Here is a 17,289-nt window from a genome sequence, read left to right as displayed (position 1 = left end):
CGTGATAACAATCCAACATGGTAGTTTTATTTTGACAGTCACCGTGATAACAATCCAACATGGTAGTTTTATTTTGACAGTCACCGTGATAACAATCCAACATGGTAGTTTTATTTTGACAGTCACCGTGATAACAATCCAACATGGTGGTCTGTCCACTAGAATGTCCGTGTTCTCACCGTGTACTTCAAAGATATTTGATCCAGTTGACTTTTCTTTCACATAGATTGAGAATACGTTCCGTAGCCATGTGGTAGAGGATGGATGAAGATGAATGGATGAAATAAGGGGATGATGGAGAGAGTGACAAATCAGGATGACTGGATGAAATAACGTCTGGTAAAAGACAAGTGAGGATCAGTGGAAGAAGGAAAGACGTTTGCGAGGAATGAGCGATAAAATGTAGTGAGGAATGGCCGTGAACACAAGAAACTGAGGATGAATGAGTGAAAAGCATCTTGGGTATGAGAGCTATGAGGAGTGGAATGAAAACTGAAGATGACTGAATGAAATGAAGCTTGGTCCGGTAAGGATAAGAATTAATTGATTAAACAAAGGGATGAAATGGAGGAGAGTGACTGGATGAATAGTGCATACATAGAGGACAAGGAAAGAAGAGAAAAAATAAATAGTAGAACCTGGACAAGGGGTGAAGGAATGAATGAGTGAATGGATGAGTGAATGAAAGAGTGAATGAAAGAGTGAATGAATGAGTGAATGAATGAGTGAATGAATGAGTGAATGAATGAGTGAATGAAAGAGTGAATGAATGAGTGAATGAATGAGTGAATGAAAGAGTGAATGAATGAGTGAATGAATGAGTGAATGAAAGAGTGAATGAAAGAGTGAATGAATGAGTGAATGAGAGAGTGAATGAAAGAATGAATGAGTGAATGGATGAGTGAATGAGAGAGTGAATGAATGAGTGAATGAGAGAGTGAATGAATGAGTGAATGAGTGAGTGAATGGATGAGTGAATGAATGAGTGAATGGATGAGTGAATGAGTGAGTGAATGAATGAGTGAATGAATGAGTGAATGGATGAGTGAATGAATGAGTGAATGAGAGAGTGAATGAATGAGTGAATGAATGAGTGAATGAATGAGTGAATGAATGAGTGAATGGATGAGTGAATGGATGAGTGAATGAATGAGGGCATGGTGGAGCAGTGGATGATCGAAGAAGATGGAAGCTTGTGATGGTGGTGGAATGGTAGGATCAGAATGAACTGATGAAAGGATGACTGAAAATGAAATGATAAGAAGAGGTTAGGATGAAGGGATGAATTAAGGTATGATAAAACAAGAGTTTGGAAGTGGAGGTAATAGATGAGTGCGGTATGAAGGGATGAAAAGACGTATTGTATGAGAAAGATCCAACGGTTGTGGACTGAATGAGGAATTCAATTTCAGGAGGGAGATGAAAGAGTGAATGAGAAGAAGTTGAGATAATGGATGTTTAAACGGGAGCAGACTGGTGAGAGGGTGAGACGTGGTGTTGAGGTCTCCAAGTCCTCATCATCTACCGTCAACCCTCACCCTTTACTTTGAAATCCAACCCGGTGAAGAAAACTGAAAGAAGCATCCTGTTCTCACCCTGTTCTCATCCTGTTCTCTTCCTGTTCTCACCCTGTTCTCATCCTGTTCTCACCTTGTTCTCATCCTGTTCTCACCCTGTTCTCATCCTGTTCTCTTCCTGTTCTCACCCTGTCCTCACCCTGTTCTCATCCTGTTCTCACCCTGTTCTCATCCTGTTCTCACCTTGTTCTCATCCTGTTCTCACCCTGTTCTCTTCCTGTTCTCTTCCTGTTCTCACCCTGTTCTCATCCTGTTCTCTTCCTGTTCTCACCCTGTTCTCATCCTGTTCTCTTCCTGTTCTCACCCTGTTCTCTTCCTGTTCTCTTCCTGTTCTCACCCTGTTCTCTTCCTGTTCTCACCCTGTTCTCATCCTGTTCTCATCCTGTTCTCTTCCTGTTCTCACCCTGTTCTCACCCTGTTCTCTTCCTGTTCTCACCCTGTTCTCATCCTATTCTCATCCTGTTCTCACCCTGTTCTCTTCCTGTTCTCATCCTGTTCTATTTCTTTTCTCTTCATGTTCTCTTTCTGTTCTCATGCTGTTCTCTTTCTTTTCTCTCCCTGTTCTCTCCCTGTTCTCATTCTGTTCTCTTCCTGTTCTCTTTCTGTTCTCATCCTGTTCCCCTACTGTTCTCATCCTGTTCTCTTCCTGTCTTCTCCCTGTTCTCTTCCTTTTCTCTTCCTGTTCTCATCCTGATATCTTTCTGCTCTCATCCTGTTCTCTTCCTGTTATCATCTTGTTCTCATTCCGTTCTCTTTCTCTTCTCATCCTGTACTCTTCCTGTTCTCATCCTGTTATCTTTCTGCTCTCATCCTGTTCTCTTCCTGTTCTCTTCCGGTTCCCTTTCCGTTTCTCATCCTGTTATCATCTTGTTCTCATTCCGTTCTCTTTCTCTTCTCATCCTGTACTCTTCCTGTTCTCATCCTGTTATCTTTCTGTTCTCATCCTGTTCTATTTCTGTTCTCTTCCTGTTCTTTTTCTTTTCTCATCCTGTTCTCTTCCTGTTCTCATCCTGATATCTTCCTGTTCTCATCCTGTTCTCATCCTGTTCTCTTCCTGTTATCATCCTGTTATCATCCTGTTCTCATTCCGTTCTCTTTCTGCTCTCATCCTGTTCCCTTCCTGTTCTATTTCTTTTCTCGTCCTGTTCTCATCCTGATATCTTTCTGCTCTCATCCTGTTCTCTTCCTGTTCCCTTCATGTTCTCTTCCTGTCTTCTTCCTGTTCTCATCCTGTTCGCTCCCTTTTCTCTTCCTGTTCTTATCCTGATATCTTCCTGTTCTCATCCTGTTATCTTTCTGCTCTCATCCTGTTCTCATTCCGTTCTCTTTCTCTTCTCATCCTGTTCTCATCCTGTTATCGTTCTGCTCTCATCCTGTTCTCTTCCTGTTCTCATCCTGTTCCCCTACTGTTCTCATCATGTTCTCATTCCGTTCTCTTTCTCTTCTCATCCTGTACTCTTCCTGTTCTCATCCTGTTCTCTTCCTGTTCTCATCCTGATATCTTCCTGTTCTCATTCCGTTCTCTTTCTGCTCTCATCCTGTTCCCTTCCTGTTCTATTTCTTTTCTCGTCATGTTCTCTTTCTGTTCTCATGCTGTTCTCTTTCTGTTCTCATCCTGTTCTCTTCCTTTTCTCTCCCTTTTCTCATTCTGTTTGCATCCTGTTCCCCTACTGTTCTCATCCTGTTCTATTTCTGTTCTCTTCCTGTTCTTTTTCTTTTCTCATCCTGTTCTCATCCTGATATCTTTCTGCTCTCATCCTGTTCTCTTCCTGTTCCCTTCATGTTCTCTTCCTGTCTTCTTCCTGTTCTCATCCTGTTCTCTCCCTTTTCTCTTCCTGTTCTCATCCTGATATCTTTCTGCTCTCATCCTGTTCTCTTCCTGTTCCCTTCATGTTCTCTTCCTGTTATCTTCCTCTTCTCATCCTTTTCTCTTCCTGTTCTCATCCTGATATCTTCCTGTTCTCATCCTGTTCCCTTCCTGTTCTATTTCTTTTCTCTTCCTGTTCCCTTCATGTTCTCTTCCTGTCTTCTTCCTGTTCTCATCCTGTTCTCTCCCTTTTCTCTTCCTGTTCTTATCCTGATATCTTCCTGTTCTCATCCTGTTCTCATTCCGTTCTCTTTCTCTTCTCATCCTGTTCTCTTCCTGTTCTCATCCTGTTATCTTTCTGCTCTCATCCTGTTCTCTTCCGGTTCCCTTTCCGTTTCTCATCCTGTTCCCTTCCTGTTCTATTTCTTTTCTCGTCATGTTCTCTTCCTGTCTTCTTCCTGTTCTCATCCTGTTCTCTCCCTTTTCTCTTCCTGTTCTTATCCTGATATCTTCCTGTTCTCATCCTGTTCTCATTCCGTTCTCTTTCTCTTCTCATCCTGTTCTCATCCTGTTATCTTTCTGCTCTCATCATGTTCTCATTCCGTTCTCTTTCTCTTCTCATCCTGTACTCTTCCTGTTCTCATCCTGTTCTCTTCCTGTTCTCATTCTGATATCTTCCTGTTCTCATTCCGTTCTCTTTCTGCTCTCATCCTGTTCCCTTCCTGTTCTATTTCTTTTCTCGTCATGTTCTCACCCTGTTCTCATCCTGTTATCTTTCTGTTTTCATCCTGTTATCATCCTGTTATCATCCTGTTCTCATTCCGTTCTCTTTCTGTTCTCATCCTGTTCTCTTCCTGTACTCATCCTGTTATCTTTCTGTTCTCATCCCGTTCTCACCCTGTTCTCATGCTGTTCTCTTCATGTTCTCATCCTGTTATCTTTCTGTTCTCATCCTGTTCTCATCCTAATCCATCTCATGCCTTGTTCTCTGCTCTGTTCTTCAGGAGACAGCTGGTGGCTGCAGGATGAGTGTGAGGAGATGAAGATGGCAGAGTGTCCGGCTGGGTCAGTGTTCCCCTCTGCAGCAGACTGAGTAGAACCGCACCAGGAACTCACTGGTTCCTTTGTTTCTCAGGTTCACTCGTCCGCCGCTCATCATGCTGTCGCTGGACGGATTCCGAGCGTCCTACGTGAAGAGAGGCAGCGCCGTCATCCCCAACATTGAGAAACTGCGTGAGGACTGCACGCTGTGAACCAGTGTGAAAACCTGCTTTTGAGCGTGAACGAATCACAGTTGCTGGATTTTGCTTTATAAATGTGTTTTTTGTGTCTTTGTCAGGATCCTGTGGAACCCATGCTCCTTATATGAGGCCAGTTTATCCCTCCAAGACCTTCCCCAACCTCTACTCACTGGCTACTGTAGGTCCTGGTCCCCTTCCTAATGGCTCCATCCACCCCACAGAGCTAAAAGGCCTCCAAGCAAATCCTTTCTGCTCCAACATTCTATGAACTTAAGTGAACTCCGCTCCTCCCAGAACAGGCTCTTCTTGTACCATCCTAAATAAGTACATGAAATTACATACATGTGAATTAATATAAAGAAAAACACCATAACAAAGAAAACAAAGTGAGAGTATAGGTGAGGAAAGTATTTTCAAAAACCAAACAATTCCTAGAGAAAGTGTCTGTAATCTGTAATCTCACCATCGATCAGATTATAATGAAACCTTGTGGAGTGAAATGTCCAGGAGCCCCCCCCCCCCCCCCCCCCCCCCCCCCCCCTCTTTAAACGGTAAAGCAAAGCTGGCTGTGTCTTCTCAGGGCCTGTACCCTGAGTCTCATGGTATCGTGGGGAACTCCATGTACGACCCCGTGTTCGATGCTTCCTTCAACCTGAGGAGCCGAGAAAAGCTCAACCATCGCTGGTGGGGAGGCCAACCAGTAAGTCTCCTCATGACCCTCTCATCTGGAGCGGCGCCCTGGGACTGGGAGGGAGTGGGACTGGGAGGGAGTGGGACTGGGAGGAAGTGGGACTGGGGGGGAGTGGGACTGGGAGGAAGTGGGACTGGGGGGGAGTGGGACTGGGAGGAAGTGGGACTGGGAGGAAGTGGGACTGGGAGGAGTGGGACTGGGAGGAAGTGGGACTGGGAGGAAGTGGGACTGGGAGGAGTGGGACTGGGAGGGAGTGGGACTGGGAGGGAGTGGGACTGGGGGAGAGAGGGACTGGGAGACTGGGAGGAAGTGGGACTGGGAGGGAGTGGGACTGGGGGAGAGAGGGACTGGGAGGAAGTGGGACTGGGGGGGGAGTGGGACTGGGAGGAAGTGGGACTGGGAGGAAGTGAGACTGGGGGGAGTGGGACTGGGAGGAAGTGGGACTGGGAGGAAGTGGGACTGGGAGGGAGTGGGACTGGGGGGGAAGTGGGACTGGGAGGGAGTGGGACTGGGAGGAAGTGGGACTGGGGGGAGTGGGACTGGGAGGAAGTGGGACTGGGGGGGAGTGGGACTGGGAGGAAGTGGGACTGGGAGGAAGTGGGACTGGGGGGGAAGTGGGACTGGGAGGGAGTGGGACTGGGGGGGAAGTGGGACTGGGGGGGAGTGGGACTGGGAGGAAGTGGGACTGGGGGGGAAGTGGGACTGGGCGGGAGTGGGACTGGTGGGGAAGTGGGACTGGGGGGGAGTGGGACTGGGGGGGAAGTGGGACTGGGGGGGAGTGGGACTGGGAGGAAGTGGGACTGGGAGGGAGTGGGACTGGGGGGGAGTGGGACTGGGGGGGAGTGGGACTGGGGGGGGAAGTGGGACTGGGGGGGAGTGGGACTGGGAGGAAGTGGGACTGGGGGGGAAGTGGGACTGGGAGGGAGTGGGACTGGGGGAGAGAGGGACTGGGAGACTGGGAGGAAGTGGGACTGGGGGGAGGAAGTGGGACTGGGGGGAGGGAGTGGGACTGGGAGGAAGTGGGACTGGGAGGAATGGGGGGGTGCTTCCACCAGGACCCGGGTTTCTCCCTCTCATGTTTCTATTTGCTTCCTGGGTTTCGCTCCAGTCGCTGTTCAGATAAATGAGGTTTGTTCAGTGAAATGATGAGTTTGTTCTGTTTGTTCAGGTCTGGATCACAGCGATCAAACAGGGACTGAAGGCTGCCACCTTCTTCTGGCCTGTGTAAGCACACACACACACACACGCACGCACGCACGCACGCACGCACGCACGCACGCACGCACGCACGCACACACACACGCACGCACGCACGTGAATAAATAAAGACAAACCCAAGCCAGCCACTGACAGACGGGCTTTACTCAGATCAGGTTCATGTGCTCCGTTTCCTGCTCATGCTAATAGGATGATTTGTCTGATCAGCTTGTTTCAACAATCTTTACATCGAAATGTTAAACTTCCATCGTGATTTAGGGTTCATTTCCTCAGAGTCACTGAAAACAGCTCCCAAGGTCTGAAGAATTTTACCAAATTGCTCGGGCTCCAGCCTATCTTTGTCCAAAACACAACTTTCTGAAAACGCTTGTGCTCCTTCATATGGATGAAACCTGCTCAGTAGAGCCAATCAGAACGAAGTTCCCTCCGTGGTGTCATGACTCACAGACATGTTCTCCTGGACTTTTTCAGCGTGTCCACCGTTTCCATGTAAATAAACATACTTTTCAAAAAGTTTTTTTCTTAAAAGGAAAATACAGAAACGACACGTTTCCATGGAAACGAGCCCCAGAATATCAATAGAGTGATAATGATACTCAAAACTGTTGAATGATGAACATCCGTTCACAAGAGAATGGTCTTCTGGATCCGTTCCCATATTTGTTTGATGCGGTTGGATGTTTAGTTGGAGGAGGTTCTTCAACCCGTCAGGGTGGAGCAGCTCATGACCCAGAATACGGAGAACAGAACTAGAAAAGTGAAATCAGGCTACATCTCCGTCGGTGCTTTCTGTTTGCTGATGAGTTGGAGGTAAAACCTTGTTGAGTAAGAATTCATGAGGAATCTGTGGAACGGCGACTGCTCTTTCCTGCATCCTGCTGACTCAGCTGCTTCTGTCCGCCGACCTGACGGCTCTAGAAACTCAAACACATTCTTTCATGGACAAACGTTCACCGCAGCTCCAGCTTTACAAACACAGGAATTCTAAACTCCGCAGTAAAAACACCAGTGTTTAAAGTCTAAACCTGCTAGTGTGAGTGAGCCACTCTGTGGAGCAGTGAGCCACTCTGTGGAGCAGTGAGCCACTCTGTGGAGCAGTGAGCCACTCTGTGGAGCAGTGAGCCACTCTGTGGAGCAGTGAGCCACTCTGAGGAGCAGTGAGCCACTCTGTGGAGCAGTGAGCCACTCTGTGGAGCAGTGAGCCACTCTTTGGAGCAGTGAGCCACTCTGTGGAGCAGTGATCCTCTCTGAAGAGCAGTGATCCACTCTGTCGAGCAGTGATCCTCTCTGAAGAGCAGTGATCCACTCTGTCGAGCAGTGATCCTCTCTGAAGAGCAGTGATCCACTCTATAGAGCAGTGATCCAATCGAGACCTGCTTTTAGTCACTGTCGTACAGAAGAGGTACCACTATGCTGCTGACTACATCCAGATCATAGAGCATCTTCCTCTAACGTCCAGATCATAGAGCATCGTCCTCCTCAAACATCCAGATTATAGAACATCTTCCACCCCTAACATCAGATTATAGAACATCTTCCACCCCTAACATCAGATTATAGAGCATCTTCCTCTAACATCCAGATCATAGAGCATCTTCCTCTAACATCCAGATCATAGAGCATCGTCCTCCTCAAACATCCAGATTATAGAACATCTTCCACCCCTAACATCAGATTATAGAGCATCTTCCTCTAACATCCAGATCATAGAGCATCTCCTCTAACATCCAGATCATAGAGCATCGTCCCCCTCAAACATCCAGATTATAGAGCATCTTCTTCCTCTAACATCCAGATTATAGAGCATCTTCCTTCTATAACATCCAGGTTATAGAACATCTTCCACCCCTAACATCAGATTATAGAGCATCTTCCTCCACTAAAATCCAGATTATGGAGCATCTTCCTCCTCTAACATCCAGATCATAGAGCATAGTTCTCCTCTAATATCCAGATTATAGAGCATCTTCCTCCCCTACCATCCAGATCATAGAGCATCTGCAATGCTGCAAAAGTTTCCTGTTGTCACTGTTGATACTTGAAAGTGAGCTGGACTGAAGGTGGTGTCATTTGAGTTCATCTGCCAACTTGTTCCCCCCTGATACCCCCCCCCCCCCCCCCTGATACCCCCCCCCCCCCGAGGTTAGATAAACACACTGGGTGTTAATGTGCTGTAATTCATCTTTGGTCTAAAGTGGAGTGAGTGATATCAGAACATGTCGGTTCATGTTCCCGCTGGGTGCTCGCTCTCCTCCTGCTCAGTGTACCTGGAACACAACGGAGCCCACATGTATGAGCACAGAGGAGGCCTTTTATTAGGTGTGTGTGGGGGTGGGGTGGGGTGGGGTGGGGGGGGGGGTGGGGGGCACATCCCGGCAGAGGGACGGTGCCGGCCTGTTTTTATAGCAATTTGTGCAAATGGGTGTGTTTACACTGGGCAGGATTCCTCTGTGAAGCTGAGTCACAGATGTGGCGCTCTGCAGAACACCAGTGGGGGGGGGGGGGGGGGGGGGGGTGGGGGGAGACTTAATGCTGAGGGTTTGGTAGCGTGGACCCACTATCAGGCTGGTCCAGGGATCTGCAACGTGTTCATTTGTCCAAAAGAATAAAGTTTCATCTTGTAGTCGGTCAACTCAAACCTCCTGCCTTGCTTTCCTGTGCAGGTGATAAAGGTTGTGAACCCAAACCAAAGAGGAACCACTTGGTTCTAAAGGTTCTATTCAAAGGACCAAAGGGTTTCTCCTCCAATGACCCACAGGGGGGTGGAGAATGGCTCAAACTACTAAAGCAGCAAACAACAGAAATAAAGAAACAGCTGAAAAGAGCTAAAGTAGATGAAAATAGGTAAATTGCTAAAAATGAATGAATACTGCAAAAGAGGAAATATTAAAATATCTACAACTGCTATAACTAAACTGCTATAACTAAACTGCTATAACTAACTGCTATAACTAAACTGCTATAACTAAACTGCTATAACTAAACTGCTATAACTAAACTGATAATACTGCTAAAGTGATCAAAACGACTTAAAAAGGCCCAAATGATTAAAATGGCTAATTTGCACTAATGGTTTAAATCGTTAAATCCCTAAATGGGTGGTTAATCGGTTAAAACCGTTTAAATGTTTAAACAAAAGCAACTAAAAACATCGGAAGCATTAAAATATCTGGAGAGGCCCTGATGACGAAACAGATGAAATAATAAAGACAGTTAAAGTGGCTCAATCAAATGTTCCTGATGACAGTTTTTAAATCTCATAAATTCGACACAAACTACATTTTTAAAGAAAAAAAGTGAGAAGTAGAAAAGTTTATGAGCTGAGTTCTCGTCATGTCTCTGCTCCAACATGTCTCTGCTCCAACATGTCTCTGCTCCAACATGTCTCTGCTCCAACATGTCACAGCTCCATGTCTCTGCTCCAACATGTCTCTGCTCCAACATGTCACAGCTCCATGTCTCTGCTCCAACATGTCTCTGCTCCAACATGTCTCTGCTCCAACATGTCTCTGCTCCATGTCTCTGCTCCAACATGTCTCTGCTCCAACATGTCTCTGCTCCAACATGTCTCTGCTCCATGTCTCTGCTCCAACATGTCTCTGCTCCAACATGTCTCTGCTCCAACATGTCTCTGCTCCAACATGTCTCTGCTCCAACATGTCTCTGCTCCAACATGTCTCTGCTCCATGTCTCTGCTCCAACATGTCTCTGCTCCAACATGTCTCTGCTCCATGTCTCTGCTCCATGTCTCTGCTCCAACATGTCTCTGCTCCCATGTCTCTGCTCCATGTCTCTGCTCCAACATGTCTCTGCTCCATGTCTCTGCTCCAACATGTCTCTGCTCCAACATGTCTCTGCTCCATGTCTCTGCTCCATGTCTCTGCTCCATGTCTCTGCTCCAACATGTCTCTGCTCCAACATGTCTCTGCTCCAACATGTCACAGCTCCATGTCTCTGCTCCAACATGTCTCTGCTCCAAACATGTCACAGCTCCATGTCTCTGCGCCAAAATGTCTCTGCTCCAACATGTCACAGCTCCATGTCTCTGCGCCAAAATGGCTCTGCTCCAACATGTCACAGCTCCATGTCTCTGCTCCAACATGTCACAGCTCCAATGTCTCTGCGCCAAAATGTCTCTGCTCCAACATGTCACAGCTCCATGTCTCTGCTCCAACATGTCTCTGCTCCAACATGTCACAGCTCCATGTCTCTGCTCCAACATGTCTCTGCTCCAACATGTCTCTGCTCTAACATGTCTCTGCTCCAACATGTCTCTGCTCCAACATGTCTCTGCTCCAACATGTCGCAGCTCCAACATGTCACAGCTCCATGTCTCTGCTCCAACATGTCTCTGCTCCAACATGTCTCTGCTCCAACATGTTTCTGCTCCGTGTCTCTGCTCCAACATGTCTCTGCTCCAACATGTCTCTGCTCCAACATGTCACAGCTCCATGTCTCTGCTCCAACATGTCTCTGCTCCAACATGTCTCTGCTCCAACATGTCTCTGCTCTAACATGTCTCTCTGCTCCAACATGTCTCTGCTCCAACATGTCACAGCTCCCATGTCTCTGCTCCAACATGTCCTCTGCTCCAACATGTCTCTGCTCCAACATGTCACAGCTCCATGTCTCTGCTCCAACATGTCTCTGCTCCAACATGTCTCTGCTCCATGTCTCTGCTCCAACATGTCTCTGCTCCAACATGTCTCTGCTCCAACATGTCACAGCTCCATGTCTCTGCTCCAACATGTCTCTGCTCCAACATGTCACAGCTCCATGTCTCTGCGCCAAAATGTCTCTGCTCCAACATGTCACAGCTCCATGTCTCTGCTCCAACATGTCACAGCTCCATGTCTCTGCGCCAAAATGTCTCTGCTCCAACATGTCTCTGCTCCAACATGTCTCTGCTCCAACATGTCACAGCTCCATGTCTCTGCTCCAACATGTCTCTGCTCTAACATGTCTCTGCTCCAACATGTCTCTGCTCCAACATGTCTCTGCTCCAACATGTCTCTGCTCCAACATGTCGCAGCTCCAACATGTCACAGCTCCATGTCTCTGCTCCAACATGTCTCTGCTCCAACATGTCGCAGCTCTAACATGTCTCTGCTCCAACATGTTTCTGCTCCGTGTCTCTGCTCCAACATGTCTCTGCTCCAACATGTCTCTGCTCCAACATGTCACAGCTCCATGTCTCTGCTCCAACATGTCTCTGCTCCAACATGTCTCTGCTCCAACATGTCTCTGCTCTAACATGTCTCTGCTCCAACATGTCTCTGCTCCAACATGTCACAGCTCCATGTCTCTGCTCCAACATGTCTCTGCTCCAACATGTCTCTGCTCCAACATGTCTCTGCTCCAACATGTCGCAGCTCCAACATGTCACAGCTCTATGTCTCTGCGCCAAAATGTCTCTGCTCCAACATGTCACAGCTCCATGTCTCTGCGCCAAAATGTCTCTGCTCCAACATGTCACAGCTCCATGTCTCTGCTCCAACATGTCTCTGCTCCAACATGTCACAGCTCCATGTCTCTGCTCCAACATGTCACAGCTCCATGTCTCTGCTCCAACATGTCTCTGCTCCAACATGTCTCTGCTCTAACATGTCTCTGCTCCAACATGTCTCTGCTCCAACATGTCTCTGCTCCAACATGTCTCTGCTCCAACATGTCGCAGCTCCAACATGTCACAGCTCCATGTCTCTGCTCCAACATGTCTCTGCTCCAACATGTCTCTGCTCCAACATGTTTCTGCTCCGTGTCTCTGCTCCAACATGTCTCTGCTCCAACATGTCTCTGCTCCAACATGTCTCATGTCTCTGCTCCAACATGTCGCAGCTCCAACATGTCACAGCTCCATGTCTCTGCTCCAACATGTCTCTGCTCCAACATGTCTCTGCTCCAACATGTCACAGCTCCATGTCTCTGCTCCAACATGTCTCTGCTCCAACATGTCTCTGCTCCAACATGTCTCTGCTCTAACATGTCTCTGCTCCAACATGTCTCTGCTCCAACATGTCACAGCTCCATGTCTCTGCTCCAACATGTCTCTGCTCCAACATGTCTCTGCTCCATGTCTCTGCTCCAACATGTCTCTGCTCCAACATGTCACAGCTCCATGTCTCTGCTCCAACATGTCTCTGCTCCAACATGTCACAGCTCTATGTCTCTGCGCCAAAATGTCTCTGCTCCAACATGTCACAGCTCCATGTCTCTGCGCCAAAATGTCTCTGCTCCAACATGTCACAGCTCCATGTCTCTGCTCCAACATGTCACAGCTCCATGTCTCTGCGCCAAAATGTCTCTGCTCCAACATGTCTCTGCTCCAACATGTCACAGCTCCATGTCTCTGCTCCAACATGTCTCTGCTCCAACATGTCTCTGCTCCAACATGTCTCTGCTCTAACATGTCTCTGCTCCAACATGTCTCTGCTCCAACATGTCTCTGCTCCAACATGTCTCTGCTCCAACATGTCGCAGCTCCAACATGTCACAGCTCCATGTCTCTGCTCCAACATGTCTCTGCTCCAACATGTCGCAGCTCTAACATGTCTCTGCTCCAACATGTTTCTGCTCCGTGTCTCTGCTCCAACATGTCTCTGCTCCAACATGTCTCTGCTCCAACATGTCACAGCTCCATGTCTCTGCTCCAACATGTCTCTGCTCCAACATGTCTCTGCTCTAACATGTCTCTGCTCCAACATGTCTCTGCTCCAACATGTCACAGCTCCATGTCTCTGCTCCAACATGTCTCTGCTCCAACATGTCTCTGCTCCAACATGTCTCTGCTCCAACATGTCTCTGCTCCAACATGTCGCAGCTCCAACATGTCACAGCTCCATGTCTCTGCTCCAACATGTCTCTGCTCCAACATGTCTCTGCTCCAACATGTCGCAGCTCTAACATGTCTCTGCTCCAACATGTCTCTGCTCCAACATGTCTCTGCTCCAACATGTCTCTGCTCCAACATGTCTCTGCTCCATCTGGGTTTCATTTACTGCAAAGTGGGAGAAGTGGTGTGTTTCAGTCACAGTGAGCAGACCCCCGGGCTGGCCAGTGGAAATGGGGACCAGCGTCTGCTGGTGGTGGACGGTGTGTGGGGGGTCCAGAGCGCTCCAGGACACCGCCCTCCAGGACACCGCCCTCCAGGACACCACCCACCACCAGTAGAGGAAAACAAAGCAGAAAAGCAGAAAACAGTAGGAGGAGATGAAAATGTGAACATAGACAGAAGCTGAGAAAGCCGACGCGGTGGTAAAGTGTTATAAAGCAGTGTGAGAGTTCCCCCAGGCCAGACAGGGCCTTGATCCCCCCCCCCCCCCCCCCCCCCCCCCCGCCCCCACACACCCCCCCGCCCCCACTCTGCTTCATCTTTATGAGGCTCTAAAAGCCTGACGCTCTAATTGTCCTCCAGCGTGGAGACTCGTCACCATAGGAGCTCCTTTAAATCCTCCAGAATCCTCCACAACATCTCAGCTGGTAGCTGCTGCTGTAGTGGAAAAGCAGGTCGTGGGCCACAAGGCTGACGGTCCGATGCCACGGTGTGCCCTTTGGGAATTCCACTGGGACTAAGTTGAAGTCAGGGTTCAACCATATGTTGTTTACTACAGTCCCACCTTGGTCACCCTGCCCGGCGCCGAGCAGCATGTGACCACCGTCTGGTCCCAGATCTTCTCCGGGATGTGATGAAGAGCAGCGCCAACCTGGAGGAGGAGGAGGAGGAGGAGGAGGAGGAGGACTGAACCAGGGTTCATGGTGGATGAAAACAAACTGACGGAAGTGAAGGTTTTAAAAAAAACATTAAACTCAATGCAGACTAACGGAAACTTAAATGAGCTCTTTCAAAATAAAACCCTTTACGCTCTCTTTATGGCCAAATGATTCACAGCCCGGTACCGATCCGCAGCCTGGTTCTGTGCACCGTGTTGTTACAGGCACAAACTTATTTTCATCTGAATAAATGGTTATAAGGACAAACGAAGGTTACGTACGTAACTACGGTTCTATGAATCCCGACTGACCGCCAGAGGCGGTGCTTTAGCACTGGATGAGCAATGTCAACAGTGTCATGAGGAATCCGGATACCCCCCTCACACACTGGATGCTGAGGGATTGACGCCCTAGACCGCTCCCAGAGGAGGAGGTGCAGCCACGATCACTCTGTAGAATCTGGTAAAGGTGCTGGGTGAGGTCCACGAGGCGGCAGCACAGACCGCCTCAATGGGTACCCCCTTCAGGGCAGCCCATGAAGTAGACACACTCCTCGTTGAGTGACATCTCACCCTGGATGGTGGTGGGGGGAGCACTGGCCATGTAGGCATGCGTAATGGCGTCCACCACCCAGCGGGATAGCCTCTGTTTGGACAAGGCCCTGCCCTGCCTAGGGCCACCGTAGCAAACAAACAGCTGCTCGTATCAGCGTATGCGTGATGTAGCGTTAATGTGAGTCTCCAGGGCCCGAACTGGGCAAAGCAGTTCCGACACCCCTTCTGGCGATGGTTCGAAGCGCACCAACCAGATCGGCTGGTTAACATATGAGGGTGACAACACCTTGGGGAGAAAGGCCATGTTCGGCCACAACGTGACCCCGCTCCCCCCAGGGTGCCACCTCAGACACGTGTCTTCCACTGATAGCACATGGAGTTCACCAACCCGCTTAGCGGAGACAATGGCTAGGAGAAATGCTGTTTTGACAGACACCCACTTGAGCTCCACTTGACAAGGGTTCGACGGGATGTCGACCCAGCCCCTCAAGTAGCAGGGGCAGATCCCATGCCGGAGCCCTCTGAATCCGTGGAGGCCGGAGCCTCAAGGCCCCTTTTAGAAAGTGGGTCACCAACCGGTGGGAGCCCACTGTGGCCGAGTCCACCTGGGCATGTCTGCTGGAAATAGTGACAACAAAGACCTTCAGCGTGGACTGTGAGCGGCCACTATCCAGGAGGGACTGGAGAAATTCCAGGACAGCGGTCACTGGACAGTGGACTGGGTCCAGCCGCCTGTCCCCACACCAGACAGAGAACCTCCTGAACTTGTTCTCATTTTGAGTTCGGGTGGATGGTGCTAACACATTCAGGATGGTGGCTCTTACCTCATCGTTACACCGGCTCGGCCCCTGCAATGGCCAGGCCCATAGCTGGAGACGCCCAAGGTCCGGGTGCCAGATCTGACCGCCCCATTTGAGAGAGGAGATCTCTCCTGTTGGGGAGGCGCCATGGCTGACTGTGACAGAGCCTGCACAGCAGGAAACCAGGTCCTCCCCGGCCACCGCAGAGCCACCAGCAGCAGGCTGTGGCCCTGCTCGAAGACTCTGTGTAGTGTGGGCATGATCAAGGGCAGAGGGGGAACGCGTAGAGCAGCCCTCGTGGCCAGTCGTGTGCGAGGGCGTCTTGCCCGAGGGGGCTGGAGGTCGCCGTCCAGGGGAACCAGAGGGGGCAGTGGGTTGACTCCTCTGAGGCAAAGAGTTCTAACTCTGCCTTTCCGAAAAGTTCCCAGAGGTTTTCCACCACCTCAGGTGTCAATATCTACAGAGGTGTATAGAGGCCCCCTCCTCCTGTTCTGCTCCTCCTGTTCCTCCTGTTCTCCTCCTCCTGTTCCTCCTGTTCACCTCCTCCTCCTGTTCCTCCTGTTCTCCTCCTCCTGTTCCTCCTGTTCTCCTCCTCCTCCTGTTCTCCTCCTCCTGTTCCTCCTGTTCACCTCCTCCTCCTGTTCCTCCTGTTCTCCTCCTCCTCCTGTTCACCTCCTCCTCCTGTTCCTCCTGTTCACCTCCTCCTCCTCCTGTTCTCCTCCTCCTCCTGTTCACCTCCTCCTCCTGTTCCTCCTGTTCACCTCCTCCTCCTGTCCTCCTGTTCTCCTCCTCCTCCTGTTCCTCCTGTTCTCCTCCTTCTCCTGTTCTCCTCCTCCTGTTCCTCCTGTTCACCTCCTCCTCCTGTTCCTCCTGTTCTCCTCCTCCTCCTGTTCTCCTCCTCCTGTTCCTCCTGTTCACCTCCTCCTCCTGTTCCTCCTGTTCTCCTCCTCCTCCTGTTCACCTCCTCCTCCTGTTCTCCTCCTCCTCCTGTTCCTCCTGTTCACCTGCTCCTCCTGTTCTCCTCCTCCTCCTGTTCTCCTCCTCCTCCTGTTCTCCTCCTCCTGTTCCTCCTGTTCACCTCCTCCTCCTGTTCCTCCTGTTCTCCTCCCCCTCCTGTTCACCTCCTCCTCCTGTTCTCCTCCTCCTCCTGTTCTCCTTCTCCTCCTGTTCACCTCCTCCTCCTGTTCTCCTCCTCCTCCTGTTCTCCTCCTCTTCCTGGTCTCCTCCTACTGTTCCTCCTGTTCTCCTCCTCATGTTCTCCTTCTCCTGTTCTCATCCTCCTCCTGTTCTCCTCCTCCTCCTGTTCCTCCTGTTCTCCTCCTCCTCCTGTTCTCCTCCTCCTCCTGTCCTCCTCCTCCTCCTCCTCCTCCTGTTCTCCTCCTCCTCCTCCTGTTCTCCTCCTCCTCCTCCTCCTGTTCTCCTCCTCCTGTTCTCCTCCTCCTGTTCTCCTCCTCCTCCTCCTCCTCCTCCTCCTCCTCCTGTTCTCCTCCTCCTGTTCCTCCTGTTCTCCTCCTCCTCCTGTTCTCCTCCTCCTGTTCTCCTCCTCCTCCTGTTCTCCTCCTCCTCCTGTTCTCCTCCTCCTCCTCCTCCTCCTCTTGTTCTCCTCCTCCTGTTCTCCTCCTCCTGTTCCTCCTGTTCACCTCCTCCTCCTGTTCCTCCTGTTCTCCTCCTCCTCCTGTTCACCTCCTCCT

At 49.8% G+C, this 17,289-nt stretch overlaps 1 protein-coding gene across 3 annotated transcripts in view; it reads left to right on the top strand.

Annotated features, from left to right (window-relative positions):
- enpp2 (ectonucleotide pyrophosphatase/phosphodiesterase 2) overlaps window positions 1-17,289 on the top strand; it is a 54,654-nt gene that overhangs the window by 17,706 nt on the left and 19,659 nt on the right. For all 3 annotated transcript variants that reach the window (XM_080470650.1, XM_080470649.1, XM_080470648.1), the window contains exons 5-9: window positions 4,389-4,449; window positions 4,520-4,617; window positions 4,724-4,803; window positions 5,206-5,325; window positions 6,485-6,540. In XM_080470650.1, coding sequence (XP_080326776.1) covers window positions 4,389-4,449; window positions 4,520-4,617; window positions 4,724-4,803; window positions 5,206-5,325; window positions 6,485-6,540 — 415 coding nt within the window. The remainder of the gene's footprint in view (window positions 1-4,388; window positions 4,450-4,519; window positions 4,618-4,723; window positions 4,804-5,205; window positions 5,326-6,484; window positions 6,541-17,289) is intronic.

Source organism: Lipophrys pholis (assembly GCF_963383615.2).
Source record: "Lipophrys pholis genome assembly, chromosome: 9".
In the NCBI taxonomy this organism is placed as follows: Eukaryota; Metazoa; Chordata; class Actinopteri; order Blenniiformes; family Blenniidae; genus Lipophrys; species Lipophrys pholis.
Note: the sequence above shows the minus strand (reverse complement) of the source record. Positions and strands in the feature narration are given on the sequence as shown.